The 17,257-nt window shown below is 45.2% G+C and overlaps 1 protein-coding gene across 1 annotated transcript in view; it reads left to right on the forward strand.

Moving 5' to 3' along the window:
• The window catches only part of TRIP4 (thyroid hormone receptor interactor 4), a 38,831-nt gene that overhangs the window by 20,246 nt on the left and 1,328 nt on the right, over positions 1–17,257 (forward strand). Inside the window, exon 12 of the mRNA XM_083586613.1 lies at positions 11,723–11,825. Coding sequence (XP_083442739.1) covers positions 11,723–11,825 — 103 coding nt within the window. The remainder of the gene's footprint in view (positions 1–11,722; positions 11,826–17,257) is intronic.

The following is a 17,257-nucleotide window of genomic DNA, read 5'->3' on the forward strand; positions in this document are numbered from 1 at the left end:
CGCCCTGTGATCTTTGGAGGAAGGGTGGTATATCAATTTAATAAATAATAATAATAATTGCACCTAAACTTAGGCCCCTCCTGCAGTGTACATTTAAAGCACTGATGCCACTTTAAACAGGCGTGGCTTCTCTCAAAGTATATTGGGAACTCTTGGTTTCTTAAGGGTTCTGAGAATTATTAGGAGTCACCTTTTTTCCCCTTCTAGAGCTACAGTTCCCAGAGTGCTTTAACAATTGATTTCTCTTCCCAGGGAAATCTGGGAAGTGCAGCTCTTCTAGGGGAATAGTGTTGCTCCGTGATGGGAGTTATAGTTCAAAACACCCAGAGGGCACCAGGTTATGGGAGGCTGGCACAAAGGTACAGCGGTACCTGTACCTTCCTGCTGGCAAGATTAAGCTAACCATGATGATTCACCTGGAGAGGTCCTCTGGAGTGGGAGAGCCTTCCACTGTCCTTCACTGCTTCCATGAGTAATGGTTTGGGATATGGCTGCATTGGGTTGAGCTCTGCAGAAAGGAGCACTGTCTTTAGAGTGGCTGAGCAGTGGTGTAGAGCCAGGCATGGTTTTGTCACAGTGTTCTGTTCCTGGACCTCACCTGTGGGCATGTGACGCAACCGCTTTACTGAGGCTGAGCAGAGCTGGGTCTGGTCATTGCCTGGATGGGACGCCATGATTGAGTTTCCTGATTGAAGGAAGGTAGCAGGATGTATATGTGCTAAAGAAATGTGGCACGGATGGTTGGCTGATAACACATGTTGGATTCCTTCTGATGTAGCAAAACTTTCTGAAGTCTTGCATTCTTCAAGCCAGGTTATCTGACTTTCAGGTTATCTTCTTCTAGGCAGCCAGCTCTTCAACCACTGACAGACCTACCTATTACAGGTGTATATAGAAAGCATGGGTGGGGACCCCAGCCCAGGCCATTAGCTGGGTGCAGCTTGCAGCTGGATTTTACCTTGTCCTTCTGGGTGCTCTTGTGTCAATTAGCTGTTCTATGGGCAGCAGCTGAGAGGGGAAAAGGGCTTTGATATATGTGCAAAGTGTGCACACTGCCATTCTTAGAATTTTTCTGTGGAAAATACTAAGTTGCTTTTGACTTTTATATGGTCAGGGCAAATAAACGGTGGTGGGGAGGATTTGTTGTTGTTGTTGTTATTTATTAAACAGACTTTGTAAAATAAAGTCTATGGAGAAATGGAAGGTTTAAGAATTAAATATATGTTTCTGCTTCCATGGGAAATATCTATATGTTTTGTTTTTTTAAAAAAATATGATTTTCAATTTTATACATTTCAACAATTTTCCGTTCATTTTAACATTTCAAGACTTCCTTCCCCCTTTTTCTGCAGTTCCTTAAATTTATTTTAAATATTCTCTGCATATCCAAATTAATTTAATTTACTCATTTATTTGCCTGCTTTAAATATATACTCTTATGAAACTGCAGGTTATTACAGTAATCCTGCCAATGTTCTTATCTGTTTACAGTTTGTAAATATTCCATAAACCATTTCCATTCTTTTATAAAAAGTTTCCTATCTTGATTTCTCCCCCCCTTTTTTTTGTATGCCATTTCTGCATATTCCATCAGTTTTTGTATCCATTCTTCTTTCATCGGGACTTCTTCTTTCCATTTTTGGGCAAGCAACATTTTTGCCGCTGTAGTCGCATACTTGAATAGATTTCTATACAGTTTGAGTAGTTCTGTCCCTATAATACCTATATGGTTAAGGGTATGAGATGGTGTATGGCTCTGGCCCATTCCTGGAATGTGTCCCCAATAGCTTTCCACTGGGTAATGTGGTCCTCAGATGGCAGAAGACTCTCCACTCCTGATATAAAGCAAACCTTGATCATACCTGTGTGACATAGCATAGGGGAAGCTCTGTGGCTCTTAATGATGTGCCTTCTGCCTCTTTGCTCTCTTCTTGCCACCAGAGGGACACCCAATACTTTGCAGTTTATTTACTCAGGAACGGGAGGACTGCTAGCCAAGCTCCTGGTCTTCTGCCAGTCGCTTCAGCTCCCTTCCCTTCCTTATCTTCCATTAATTTGAAACCAAACAGCCTAGCCATCATGGAAGGACACCCAACCCTCAGGTGTTATAAGAATCCAGTCAAGCCCAGAGATCTGATTATTTGAGAAAATTCTCTTTATTTGAGAAAAGGGGGGGGGGGAGGAGAGAGAGGAAAAGTAAGGAGAAAGGCAATGAGTGTGCACAATAATAAAAAGGAAATAAAACATTACACCAGAGCATTGGTCTGGCTCTTGGCTAGCGAACTGGTGACTCTCCAGCTCTTGCTAGACTCCAAACAAATAAATTTCCCAGCAGTGGAGGAGGTGAATAGAATATAAGCCATTCCACATTGGAAGCCAGAAGACTGCTTTTGAAAATGAGAGGCAAATATATTAATATGCATCCGTTTTTTTAAAAAGTGTCACAGCAGAGCTGCCTAGCATCTTGATCAGAGGTAGGAAACTGGTGCTCTTGAGCTGCTGCTGGACTCCGGTTCCCATCTTTTCCAAGCTACATGGTCCATAGTCAGGGATGATGGGAGGGGTAGTCTTAACAACATCTGTAGGGCCATAGATTCTCTACTGCAGATCCTGATAACCAATAGACAGTTTGTGTTAGAGAAACCAGATGCTAGTTCAAACTAGTTAGCTTTACTCTGCTTCTCAAACAAAGTGTACGTAATCTTATGCTTGGGAAGAAGCCTGTAAGGACTTGAGTCCAAATATAAATCTCCGCACCACACTGCCACATCCCTGACCATCAGCCATGCTGGTTGAGGTTGGTGAGAGTTGAAGTGCCACAGGTTCCCAGTTCCTGGTCAACACAGGTCGGTCCTGTGGATCAGTTTCTGGATGCATGCTGGCCTCCCTCCTCTTGTGCAACTGTTGAATAAAACAATGCAGAATGCCAAAAAACTCTAGCCTGAGAGAAATCATATTAAGTGCTTCTTTCGTTAAAAACGACATCGTTACTTCCTGAAAAGGGAGCGGATTGCTTCCATAATTTCATTTCAGTAGCCAACATATATATTTTGAAACATCATTTATGTTTATTCAGTCACATCTCTATGCCCGTACTTACAGAGTTAAAATAGATAATACTGCTATATTTTTCTGTTGGTAAGCAATGCCATAAATAATACATGTCAGTGTGGCTAGATATGCTCAGTATCTGGTCTGGTTGCCTTTAATTAAAAGCATTTTGCCTGTTTTCAGAAAAAGTGTGCATAAATCACACCCTTTTCATTAATTACGTATAGAAGACAGCTAGCAACTATCCAAGAGGATACACAGCTTTCAAGCAATGAGGAGGCCATTTAGAGCTGAAGATCAAAACTGAAACAAGAACTAATTATACCCATTGCTATCCACGTACATTCTACACACTAGGGTTTTATTTTATTTTTAAACTAGATAGCTGTGTTAGGACAAAAATCCTAAAGTAATAGTAGGCAGCACCTTAATAATGCCCAACTGAAATATTAGGAAGCGAGCAAGCTTTCAGGTTCGACAGAACTCTTTGTCTAAGCAAAACAAGCGAAAAAATGGGGTCAGGTGGAATCAGTATGTTAGACTAGATGAGAAAAAAGCCTAATTTGCACCATGTTGGTAAGTCTTAATTCCCCCTTTACTGAAAAGAGGGATGGACGGTTGAGGGTGATGCCTGATAGCATAAATTCCAGAGCTGCAGCATCTTGCCCAGCATTTAAATGTGAACTATCAACTCACTGAAAAAGTCTCATTGATGTGATCGCTCATTTGGTAGAGCATGAGACTCATAATCTCATGGTCATGGGTTTGAGAGCCCTGTTGGTCAAAAGATTCCTGCATTGCAGGGGGTTGAACTAGGTGACCCTCGTGGTCCCTTACAACTCTACAATTCTATGAATTGTTGTCACTGCTGCTGTTGCTTTCCTTTTGCGAACCTTTTGAATGTTTTATTATTATTATTATTATTATTATTATTATTATTATTATTATTACAGTGGTACCTCGGGTTAAGTACTTAATTCGTTCCGGAGGTCCGTTCTTAACCTGAAACTGTTCTTAACCTGAAGCACCACTTTAGCTAATGGGGCCTCCTGCTGCCGCTACGCCGCCGGAGCACGATTTGTGCTCTTATCCTGAAGCAAAGTTCTTAACCTGAAGCACTATTTCTGGGTTGGTGGAGTCTGTAACCTGAAGCGTATGTAACCTGAAGCGTATGTAATCCGAGGTGCCACTGTAGTAGTATTATTATTATTATTATTATTATTATTATTATTATTATTATTTATTGCTTGTGTTTGTAAACTGCCTTGGAAAATATTTCCTTTTCAATGATAGGCTATAAAAAATGAGAAAAGTCCGGGTTGTTCCATCTGTGTCCAACTTATGCAAGGATATACATATGTAGCACAGACCTGGAACTGTTTGCCAAGCCTTTTGTTGAGAGAGGGGCATGGGCTGTCTCCCCTGCGCCCCCAAGGTGCCTCCTTTGCTGCTACTCCCGACTTGATCATGCTTGCAACTGATTTCCTGCTCAGGGTGGGCAGTGTGAAGAGTGACAAGGAGCTTGCATAAGTGCGAGATGAAAGGGAAATGAAGCAGCCTGGCTAAGATGCGTCCATCTCCTCTTCAAAGCAGCCAAACCACTTGCCAGCATGTTTCTGTTATCTGCAAGCAGCAGATAGAAGCTCTCAACAGCCTCCAGGGAAGATGTTGCTTGCATTCAGCAGCACAGTAGGGCTGTGGCTTGTAACCTCAGCAGTTGAGGCAGTTAGTGTGTGTGTGTGTTTCTTTTCCTTCTTAGCAAAGCCATTTTGATTACCAAATCCATGACTATTAGCGACAGTGGTTTTGCACAGTTCCTTTCTCACCTGTCTCAGCTTGACCTAGCAGACTTTCACACCACAGGCTGTGTGGCTTTTAAAAATCTCACCCCATGGCTTTAAATGAATGCAATGGAGCTATTGCCTTATTTGTTTGTTTGTTTTTATATCCCACCTTGGTTGTCTCTTCCTTTCTATTTTATCTGAGCTTAGGCCAGGAGATCTGGTTTGTTTGTTTTAATTCACTGTGCTTGTATCCCACCTGGTCTCCAAGGAGCTCAAGATAGTGTACATGGTTTGTATGCTTTCTGTCACACAAAACACCCAGCCAAAGAAAAAGCACAGTAACGCTGCATTCCTCTCTAGCACATGTGACCTTTTCTAGTCCTCTGGAGAATTCGCAGTATAATGTTTTATTATTGTGCTTGGAAGGGTGTCATCTGCATGATCCTGTTCATCCTTACATCTGTCTAAGATGTAGATCAGTGTTTTTGCAGGTCCGTAGGATGGCAGCCTGGGATGCGGGTGGCGCTGTGGGTTAAACCACAGAGCCTAGGACTTGCTGATCAGAAGGTCGACTGTTCGAATTCCTGCGACGGGGTGAGCTCCCGTTGCTCGGTCCCTGCTCCTGCCAACCTAGCAGTTTGAAAGCACCTCAAAGTGCAAGTAGATAAATAGGTACTGCTCTGTCAGGAAGGTAAACGGCGTTTCCGTGCGCTGCTCTGGTTTGCCAGAAGCGGCTTAGTCATGCTGGCCACATGACCCGGAAGCTGTACGCTGGCTCCCTCGGCCAATAAAGCGAGATGAGCGCCACAACCCCAGAGTCGGCCACGACTGGACCTAATGGTCAGGGGTCCCTTTACCTTAAGACGGCAGCCTGGTGGTGAATCTGCAGCTGAGATTTTGAATCAGGGCAAAACAAAAAAATTGATAGCTATATCTGAGAAAGAGGGTCTTGTTGTATTCAGCTCTCTAGACGTAGTGCTGGGCTGCAGTTCCCTTCATCCCTGAGTTTTGGCCATGCCAATGGAGTCCAGTGACATCTGGAGGGCTTCAGATCCCCCTGCTCTGCTTTACTGAATCTGTGAATCTGCACAAGCAGCCAGTTGTACCCACTGCAACATTACTTCACTTTGTGTTGGAGAAATTGGATGTTGGCTCAAGCCAGCTGGCTTTGCCCTGCTTCTCAAACAAAGTGTAGTCTTTTGCTTGGGAAGGCTATAACAATTTGAATCTCTGTTTAGATATCTACACCAAGAGCAAAAGATTTGTGGCCTCCAAATCTTGCTGGACTACAGCTCCCATCGTCCTTGACCATTGGGTATGTTGTCATTAGCCGATGGGAGTTGTAGTCCAGCAACATCTGAAGGGTCTCAAATTCCCTGTCCCTGATGTAAAGGCTATTGCCACATCTTGTGGCAGTGAATTGCATAATAGAAATTATGGATTGAGTGAAGGAAGTTAGCATCTTTTGGAGAGGAAGAAAATGGAGAGTTGGGTTAGAATGTTGTGCCACGTGGTATGTTGGATCTATGCAACAACTGGTTACTCTCCACTGTGGCATCCACTCCCAGCACACAGCAGAGATGCCCAAGTATTGAAATATACCAATTCAGCTGGTATCTGCTTGCAAAAGTGTGCATGCCAGCAGTTTAATGGCAGGCATTCCAGGGAAGGAAGAGTTGAATGGCTCCATCTAGCTGGAAACTGTCCCATGCTTTTGGGAGGATGGGGAAGACCTCCTGCCAGGGACAGCCAAAGAGAAGCAAACTGAATGGCCTAGTATCTAAGCTTCCTTACTGTTTGGCGATCAGAGAGGTATGTGCATTCCCCATGTTAAAGGCAAAGCCAGCTTAGGTGTCATCATGACACCTTTGGAGATTAACAGATTTATTGTGGCAGCAGCTTTCCCAGACCGGAGCCCACTTCATCCGATGCCATCTGCAAAAACCCGTTTCCCGGCTGCAGGCATGAGTTTTAATGCACGCTTACAGCTGCTCATCGCACAGCTGGAGTGCCAGCACTGGGAAAAGCACACATTTCTGACCCAGATAGTTGCCAAGATAAGCTTTAGCAAAGTGAAGGCACTGGTAAAGAAGAAGGGCTTCGAGTGGCTATGCGGAGAGCTCTTTGCTTTCCCCCACAGCTCTGAGTGCAATTTGCCTGCCCTCCTCTGCCTTCCATTGCAGCACTTTGGCATTAGGAGAGAGCACTTCACGCTGACATAATTATATACATTGAGTAGTAGTATGCTTCTCGAAGATGGCTTTGTGGCTACTGATTTTTTTAGCAAGCAGTAAACCAAGGTCAGGTTTCTGGCTGAAGCAGGACTGCATGCATGTTGCACATCTCACAAGCATGAGTTTGGATATTGGGCACCAAATTGGGTGCCCTGAATAACAAAACCTCGATTTATTTCTCTCTCTTTTAAATAAAAAACCCCCACAAGCTCTAGCCCTTAAGGCTGTGGCAGTGGACTTGAAAATGTGTAAGCAGTAACTGATTAAGGTACTGATTAATATAGCTTTGGAGATGTCTTGGGAAATGCCCACTTCTTGGTCACAACCCTACAACAGTCTATAGGGCATTGTGCTTCTAATAGGGTTTCCCTAATGACCTCAGTGATTGAACTGTTCTGCATAAGGGGCAGTGATCTTTCATGTCATCTGGTTCTTAGTTGTTCAGGGCTTTGTCAATAATTGGAATGTAAACGTGGCCCAGCAGACGGCACCCTTCCCTTGGGACAGGTGTAATGTGTGCACATCCAGACGCACCAGTCAACATGCAGGCAGCTTCTGGATCCGTCTCAAGGGAAGCCACTTGTGAGGTTACCTATCTTGAGGCAGCCTTCTCCAGCAATAACAATGATCAGGCATGATGGGAGTTGTAGTCCAACAGCATCTGGAAGGCACCAAGTTGGGGGAAGGTTGATTTATTGAATTTATATACTGCCCTATACCCGGAGGTCTCAGGGCGGTTCACATAACAAAATGAAAATATAAAACCACAAAATATATAATCAAAATAAAACAACCCAATAACCCCCCCAACCCCATTTTAAAAGGACATAGGATGTCAATCAGATCAACTAAAGGCCTGGTTAAAAAGGAACGTTTTTGCCTGGGGCCTAAAGGTGTATAATGAAGGTGCCAGGCGAACTTCCCTGGGGAGAGCATTCCACAGATGAGGAGCCACTGCAGAGAAGGCCCGTTCTCGTGTTGCCATCCTCTGGACCTCTCAAGGCACACAAGAAGGGCCTCAGATGCTGGTCTCAGGGTCTGGGTAGGTTCATATGGAAAGAGGCAGTCCTTGAGGTATTGTTGTCCATTGCCCCATCTTTCCCAGTATTTTCTCCTCTGGCTAGCAGCTGTTCTACAGGGTCTTAGCCTTAGGTTTCCCCTAGTCCTGCTACCTAAGATCTTTTTAACTGGAGCTGTCTCAGGTCTTCCTCAGGAATTTGTGGACTGTCCTTCCTTGGAGGTTTTTAAGCGGAGGTTGGATGGCCATCTGTCATGGATGCTTTCGCTGAGATTCCTTCATTGCAGGGGGTTGGACTAGATGACCCTCGGGTCTCTTCCAACACCATAGTTCTGTGATTTTATGATTCTGGGAATTGAACTCAGGTTCTTCTGTATGGAAAGCATTTGCTGTGCTCCTAAACTATGTTCCTTTCCCCGTTGGATTTCCTCCACTCATTGGATTTTCAGAGAGTAAGACACTGGTGTCCTATATCGTTTACCATGCTCACTTCTGACTCACCGAAGTAGCAGAAATTATGCAAAAGCAGCGTATGTATGCCGCTGCATTATTTGTTTCATAAATCATACAAACTCAACAAGGTGTGCAGTTCCTTTATATATGTTCAGGTTTATTGTGGCAGAAGCTTTTATAAGACTAGAGCCTTCTCATCAGACACAGGTGTATACACATAATACACAGATCTGGAGAAAATGAGCACGCGGGTGGCGCTGTGGGTTAAACCACAGAGCCTAGGACTTGCTGATCAGAAGGTTGGTGGTTCGAATCCCTGCGATGGGGTGAGCTCCCGTTTCTCGGTCCCTGCTCCTGCCAACCTAGCAGTTCGAAAGCATGCCAAAAAAGTGCCAGTAGATAAATAGGTACTGCTCTGGCGGGAAGGTAAACGGCGTTTCCGTGTGCTGCTTTGGTTCGCCAGAAGCGGCTTAGTCATGCTGGCCACATGACCCAGAAGCTGTATAATAAAGCCAATAAAGCGAGATGAGCGCCGCAACCCCAGAGTCAGCCACGACTGGACCTAATGATTAGGGGTCCCTTTAACTTTAACTTTATGGAAAAAATCTGGGGGGGGGGGACTCAAACACCATGAAATGCAAGATGTACGGTCTGGACTGAGGACTCTGGACATCTCTGTGCAACCCTCAAGTGCATTTGAGATAAGCATAATGATTGTATAGAGAGGCAGCCCTAAGTAATAACACAAACTTCCTAGCTTTGCTGTTCCCATTTAATACCTATTTGCTGTGCAAAGTATGTACAGCTGTTCATAACTTGTTAACCCATTCAGTGATCCTGCCGAAACCCCAATCGTCCTTTTTTCTGGGTTATTGCTTTTGATGCCTGGTGAATAGCTTTTTCTTTTCTCTGGCTTCTCAGTCATAAATATTGCTAGATCTATTGCACCAGTGCCACTCTGCCCCTGGTTTTGTCCTGAATTTTTGGATTTATTCTTAACGCTGTACTTTATACTTCTAATTTTTTACTTGTAAATTGCCCAGAGAATTTTTTTGCTGTAGAGAAGTGTAGCAATGTTAGAAATAAATAAAACCACCTAGCCCTTCTGTTAAGTACTTGTGGGGTGGGGGTGGGGGCCTTGGTATGCTAGAAAACATTTTTGGGCTGGCCATCGGACATCCTTTAATTCAAGGATGGGAAACTTGGAACCCACTGGCTTCAACCAGCATAGCCAGTGATCAGGGATGATGGGAGTTGTAATCTCCATCCCCATTTCAGTGGTCTGCACGTACTGAGCAAGAGCTCAACCACTGAGATTGGACCTCTTTGTTGCCTTTAGCCAGCGCCTTTTCTCTTGGGCATTTTTGTCACTCAGTCCTCATCACTCGGTCCCCGGCGATTCTCTGCGTTCATCTTTATTTAGCAGGTTTGCTTTGATCTAGCTCACACATCAGTGTCCTTTGCTGTTTAGTCCTCAGGCCGGCTCTCCTCAGCATACTGTGGGAAAGGCCAGTTGTGAGGTCTGTCTAAGAGTCCATCCCTTTCTGGTCTCCCCTTGTGAGAAGTGAAAGTCAGATTTCTGAAAGTGCTACGTTCTGTACTGAGCGTGCCATTCCACGTCCCCCTTGGAGATCTGAAAGTAGCTTGCAGGGGCTGTTTGATCTGCTAATATTTCACGTGGCTGCATTTTACAGCGCAGTTGCATGTACTGATGGCTGAAAGACACTGTTCCTGGCAACCCTGGGATAACTGTTTTTAGATTATTATTTTTCTGGTAATTTTTACATTATTGATGTGTTGGCCACCCCAGACTCCTTGAAGGGTAGTGTAATGGTTCTAGGGGTTGCTCGTGCGTAAATCGACACCACACCTGGCTAGGCTACCTGGGTGAACCCTTTCTGTCCGGACAGCCACTCACCCGTGGCTGTCTCAGTCGCTGGCAGAATCCGTCAGTGGGCGTTTCTTGAACTTCTTCCAGCAAATAAGCTCTTTGACACCTAGTCGCCGCCTACTCTCCCTGCGTGGAAGCCATTTGCGCAGGGAGGGTGTGGGCAGCGGAGGACCCGTGCTCTCCCCGCTGGTCTCCAGCGAGGAGTCATGGAGCCACCTCACCGATTCCCCCATCTGCCCCCCTTCTCCACTGGTGCTACGCTGAATTCCTTCCCCAGAAGATGGGCTGCTTCTCTCCCTCCCGGGACGCTCTCCGGAACCCCTCTGGAGCCCTCCCTCTCCCTCGGGCTCCGATGGCAGTTCCCTGACAGGTAGGATGTAAATTAAATAAATAAATACGAAAGTAAATACTCTGAAGTTAAGTCCCTTTCAGCTCAGTAAGGCTCACTCCTAGGAAAATGTGACTAGGATCACGGCCATAAATAGGGCATTCTGAAGGGCTGGCTTCTGCCACATCAAACTGCCCGATCAAACAGAGCTATGCCTTCGTGTCACAGAATTGTAGGCAAACATTTTGTGATGAGAGAGTCCCAAGGGCATGTGAGAGTGAAGCTGGAAATGCAGAATAGCCAGGTAGCCTAAGGTGGTTATTTAACTGTGTTAAAATTCACAGCGTCTGACTTAATAAAATTTTAAAATAAATGCCTAGCCCTCAGTGACCATTCTGATTCCTTTTGTGCTCATTCTGTGATTCTGTGTCACTGACGAGAACACTGATAGGATTCCTACTGAGCAATTAGATAGAATTCCACCTGCAGGCTTTTTTTCTGGTGTCTTTACATAAAATGGCTGGAGACTGCTGCTACTAAGACTTATGTTTTTTCTTTGCTTTTGCTATTGAATGAAAGCTAACAAACCTAAGGAAAATTTAGGTTAGGGGCATGGAATCTCCCTGAGGGGGTCATGTCGCCTTAGAGCAGCAGTCCTGTTATGTAAGATCTTTTAAAAGCTCCATTTCCAGGCAAATAGTTCCTGTCTTAAGAAGTAGCTGCTTGAATTTGTCTGTATGCAGCGCAGGTCCGCTTACACCTGGGCTATTCTCTAAATAAACCTCAAGAGCTCTTCGGGCCAACGAGCTGTTCCCTGCAATTAAATTCTAAATTGCTCTATGCTGCTTCAAGCATATTTTTGCTGATCTGTGTAACTTTTAGACATTCAATTCTCTCTCTCTTTCTCTCTCATAATTCATTGCGGTGTTGCTAACCCATTTTGTGTGTTTTGTTCTTTTCTAGTATCCACAGATGAGCCAGGAGTCAGCTTCTCCGTTTGTTTTCATCTGTTCTAATGCCCAGGAGATGATTTTGAAGTTTCCCATCAAAGGCAAACACAAAATCTGTAAGCTCTACTTCTCTATTCCACATTGCAGGGCATTGGGGGGGGGGTGGTAGGCTGATTATTGCCCTTCTGGTGGTTCCCTTCTTTCAGGCTTTCCTGGCAGCAAATTATTGCATAAGGAGTGGTCGTCAGTAACATATATTTATATTTATATTTATATTTATATTTATATTTATATTTATATTTATATTTATATTTATATTTATATTTATATCCTGCCCACTCTGGACAGCTGGGTTTTAGCTGGCCTGGTTTTAGCTGTTAACAATATGAGTTCGATAAACCATAGTTTATCGGACAGAATGAGTCACGTTTTTCCTGCCCCTCCCCTCTTCTCCTTGAGCATCCCGCTTCAAATGGAGGCAGTGTTTAAATGAGCTTCCTTGTTCAGATGGCACAGGAAACTTTGGCTTAACAACCCACAATAGCCTGAGGGAAGGAGAGGCGTCTATGGGGCATGTTTGGGCAATATGGACCAAGATTGTTATGTCTGAACCAAGCCAATAGCTTCTCATAATGGATTTAGTGAGCTGGTAGCTAATCTGCAAAGAACAATGGAGTGTTGTATATTTTGGCCTGAGGGCCTGGGTGGCATGTGTGTTGTGACTCAGGGCTTGGCATGTTTTCTAGCTCCTGGCTATGTCATGCTGAAAGGACTTTGCAAGGGCTTGGGTTTCATCTAAAGGAATGCCCTCCAACCACTAGCTATTACTACCCAATTTAGCTTCTTTTGATTCTGTACCTACAGCATTGTCTACCATTAAGGGCTGCCACATATTTTTTCTTCTGCTTTCAGCTTTCCAAAGGACCCAGAGAGTTGTGATTAGGCGTAGAGAGAGGTTATTTTAAGATTATAACATGTCACAGGCTGGTCCCCTACCAGCACTGAGTGTGAGGAAGGGTAATGTGAATGACAAAAGCTGGCATAATTCTTTATAATTTTCAGTTGGTCCTAATAAATTGGGTCCTGGTTAGATTTCCCCCCCCAACCCCATGGACCAACACAGCCCCTCCCCTGCCAATGTTAGTGTAATCCTTGAAAGCGTAGCTTAAAATCATTGCCATTCCCCACTGATGGTTAAACTGCTATTGTATCCCTGTAGTGTTTTGCCTCTTTCTCACTGTACATCCTTGGATATACAGAGTGTGAGCAAATTATTCACACTCATGTGTTTACAGTAGAAACAGAGCTGAATATGTCTTCATGTGGGTTGGTTTCCTGGCTTATGCCACAGCATTGTTTCCCGCAAAGGGAGTTGGCCTCTTGCTGTTGGAACAGATTTGGCAGCTGTGGCTGCACAACCCTTAAGAGGGATGCACCTGGCAAGGAGGCTTACCTCAACGTATTTATTGGGGAGGGCTAGACGAGCTGGAATGGTGGTTTTGGGAACTTACTGTGAAATCAGCTTCCTGCAGGCACCAGGTTTAAATGTTCAGAGCTTTTCGGTTTGGCTCTGATAATTTTTGGGTCTTGCCTGCCCTCCATCCCTGTGGATCCATTTGCATTCTAGAAAGGAGTTTGCTGTTGGAAGTCCTGCATGAATGGCATTAACCAAGAAGGCCAGTTTTGAAGGGTCCTTGGCAAAGTGCCCTCTCCTAATTTGGCTGGCTCCCATGGTAGGTGCTAGCAGTGCTCTAGATGAGTGTTTAAGCAGCTGGAAGCGGCTTTTTTTAATTTCCCACAATGCCCCAGCATAGCATCACTTCAGGGCATTGTGGGAAATTATAATAACAGCTTCCAGGCGCCCAGTGCTTTTCTTTTTTTAAGGGGGGGGGTCGTGTACAGGACAGGTGCCAGTGGTTGGTCTTGCTTGGGGCCCTAGCAGCTGCCTAAGGATCTGTGTGCTGGCACCAGGCCTGTCCATCAAAGCGGCTCCTCTTCTGCTGCTTGCTGTAGACAGCCAAGCATGAGGTTGGGATCCCCCACCCCCACTTCTGTGAAGCAGAATGTGCACTTCTGCTGCCAGTACAAACCCTTCTCAAGTATGTCACAGTCTGTCCTTTCCAAAGCGACAGTTTCCTGCTCGAGGAGGGATCAGCCTAACAGACTGGAAGGAGATTGCCCGTGCCAGAGGCTGCCTGAGTCCCCTGCTCCCTCATCACTTTCCCTAGGCTTTCTCCCTCTTGGGAGGTTAGGCAACAGGAAAGCTTGTTGTTTGCAGGGAGAGGGTGGTGGTGGTTGGTCATTCCAGGCCATTCAAGAATAGTTGGTGATAAGGCTATGGGATGGTGAATCCTGTAGATGTTATCACAGCAATGCCCTGTTGTTTGTTTTACTGTGGCAGAGCTGCAGTAGGAAAGAGTTCAATTCTGCGTGGATATTAGCTCAAAAGTCGTTATTCTCATGGCATCCATTTGCCTAGTTGAATCATTCAGGCAATGTTAATGTTTCCTTGTTGCAGCATCCCTTGCCAGCCGAGTTCAGACAATGACTAACATTCACATCTTCTCACATTTGGATATGATCCATCAGTTCAAGTCCAAATGAAATTAGCAAGGATTGAACAAGAGCTTGTGAACAGGCTCTCATGCAGCTCCTGCTTATCTGAAATGGATTTGCAAAAGCTGCACACCCCACCCTGTCACTCACACCCGCACATTGTGTTTGCTCCTTTTAAGCAGATGGGTTTGCAAACATGTTCTGCTGTGCTGCTCGGTTGCTTGTGAAAGGTACATTTGCCCCAAGTGGGACTGCAGGTGAACACATCACATGGTATGGCATTTGAGGAAACCAGCAGTGGGGAAATGCATTTACAAGTACGATTTCATGTATCTAAGTAAAAAGCATCCATCAAGAATTGGTATTGATGTGACTGGTTTGGTACTTCATGCCAAGGACCTGAGGTTCTCTGCCATAAAGCAGAGTTGTTGCTGAACGTCAAGCCAGGACCATAGGAAACAACCTTTATTTTTTGCCTCAATATGAGTGTGCCTTGGAGGAAACCTTCATTTCTGTGAACAACATGGGCATGAAATGGTTGGTTGAGCATGAAGTGGCCATTCCGTGCCATCCATAAAGATCTTTTTGTTGCCTGTATTATAAAAGATGCAGGCACAATAGCAGACTTTTAAAGGGACTGGGAATGCTGCAAGTTGAAAATTCTGAATGCTACAGATATTTGAACAGTGCATAGTAGTGGGCTTGTGGGTGTCCCAAGGTGCAGTATCTTTGATTTTTGCTTTGACATGCAGATGTGCAGTACAATCCATTGATTTCCTGTGCCTAAGACACAGGTCTTTCATTCTCGGATATCTGTTGACCTTAACAGCTACCCATTTAAATTGGGGTTTACCAGGCTTTTCCACATCCCAGCTATCAATCTTGGGACCAACTTACATGTTCAGATTGGCTGATTTGTGGAGGAAAATACTACTATGTTTCTGCATAAGTATGTCAAAGGAAAGGCCTTCCCTACTCAAACCTTTGTGTCCTTCCTCCACCCCAGGATACTTGGCTGGTTTTCTTTTCAGCTTAGAATTATTGTTCTTAAGCTGCTTTGAGTGTTATTTTTTAATGCAAAAAAAATAATAAAAATCTCGTATTAAAAATCTAATCACACACCTTAGAATTTTTACAACCTCAAAATCAAGGGTCTGGCATGTGTTCCTTTGCCATTTTGGACATTAACTCTTTAACAGAGAAAGGCTGGTGACGTTTGGTGGTGAGTGCAAGGAAACGTTAGGTCAGGGGTAGCGAACATCCAGCCGGCAACTCCTTTTGCCTGATTGGAATCGCTTTGGCATCATTATGCATGGACTTGCTCTCCGTTTCCCACGCTCAGTTGAGCGGTGTCCCGAACAGTATGAGCTATCAGTTTGTCTAGCTCAGCTTGTACAGTAGCATGTGCATGTCTGAGGGGTGCAGAGGCAGCTAATGAGTAACTGCTGGTTATGGATGAGTATGTCTCAAGTCAGCCGGTGCCCTGACCAAGCCGAGAGATCAATGCAAGCAGACTCCTCTTGACAAATGTTCCTGTCTAGAGCAATGGACGGCAAGCCAAGGGCAGCTGCTGCTTCAGACTGATTAAGGAGTACAAAATAGCATCAAACAAGAGGTGGCAGAGCGCATGCTTGAGCTGTAAAGACAAAGGACAGGGCTTGGGTGTAAAGGGCAGGGGCTTACTGATATGTCGCTGGGTCTCCCTCTCTCCTCCATCTTGTCCCCTCACTGTTAGAGTCAGTGACTCTGCAGTTGATCCAAGCCTGGCCAGGGAGCTCATATGAATTTGGAACTGGTTCCATCTTGGCAACAGAAGCTGAATTGATCTGCTGTGCAGAGCTGCATACGATGGCAGTGCCATCTTGCTAGCAGTGGGGAGAGAGGAATTGCTAATCCTGTTTTAGCCAGTAATACTGTGGCTATTGATTCTGACAGCTCCGTCTGAGAGGATCTGAAGGGCTCAGGTGCTTCTTGGCTCAGGAGCCCTAATAGCTTGCGTTCACTATTCCCAGCAGTTCAAGGGCATGCCCCTGAGATGGTCTTGCTAGATTCCTATGCTCCTCTTGATCTCTCAGCCACCCACCACATCCGCACTTCTCGTGCAAAGTGGGGAACTTCAGGCCCTAGGGGCCCAATTAAACCCTGCAGGGCTCTCTTTCTGGCCTTTGGGACTCAGGCCACATCTCTCACTGGTCTTGCTTCATGCCTTCCTTGAGTTTATTTCATAGAATCATAGAATTGTAGAGTTGAAAAGGACCCTGAGGATCATCTGGTCCAACCACCTGCGATGCAGGTATATGAAGCTGCCCCATACAGGGATTGAACCTTTCAACTTTGGTGTTATCAGCACAATGCTCTAACCAACTGAGCTATCCAGGCTGACCCAGTTGGAATGTGTCCTTGAACCCTGATTGGATGGAGAGAGGGATGAGAATGGGTGTAGATGCCATAGCCTACTGTGCAAAGGTAAAATTTGCAGGTGTTGTTCCCCCCACTTTTGCCTCTGGCCCCAACCAGCCATGGGCAGGGGCCCCTAGAAGGTTGCACAGGAGGGAATGCAGCCCTCAAGAGAAAAAGGTCCCCACTCCTGGTCTAGTGATGGCACAGGGTACAGGCCTGACCGGAAAAGATGTTGCTGTGCCTCTCCTTCCCTCTACAGTTGCTCTGCCCTGCAGGTGTGGGTCCTCATGGAAAAGAGCAGCCACTTCCGCATTTCGGAGTTGTAGGTTTCCATTGCTTTCTGCTTCCCATAGCTGGAATAGAGGTTTCATTGGTCTCTATTATAAGGTGGTTTCTTGACTGAAGTGCTCATGGTCTCTGAGATGGGACTATGCATCCAGGAACATGGATAAGTCTAACTAGGGTTTTTCCCCCCTTAAGGTGATAACATTGCCTACACTTGATTCCCCACCCATAAACCTGCCTCGAGGGCCTCTCACTAAGGATAGAGCTCAAAAGCCTGCTCTGCTGCCAACAGGCTCCTGTTGTATCC

Source organism: Podarcis filfolensis (assembly GCF_964270895.1).
Source record: "Podarcis filfolensis genome assembly, chromosome: 14".
NCBI lineage: Eukaryota > Metazoa > Chordata > Lepidosauria > Squamata > Lacertidae > Podarcis > Podarcis filfolensis.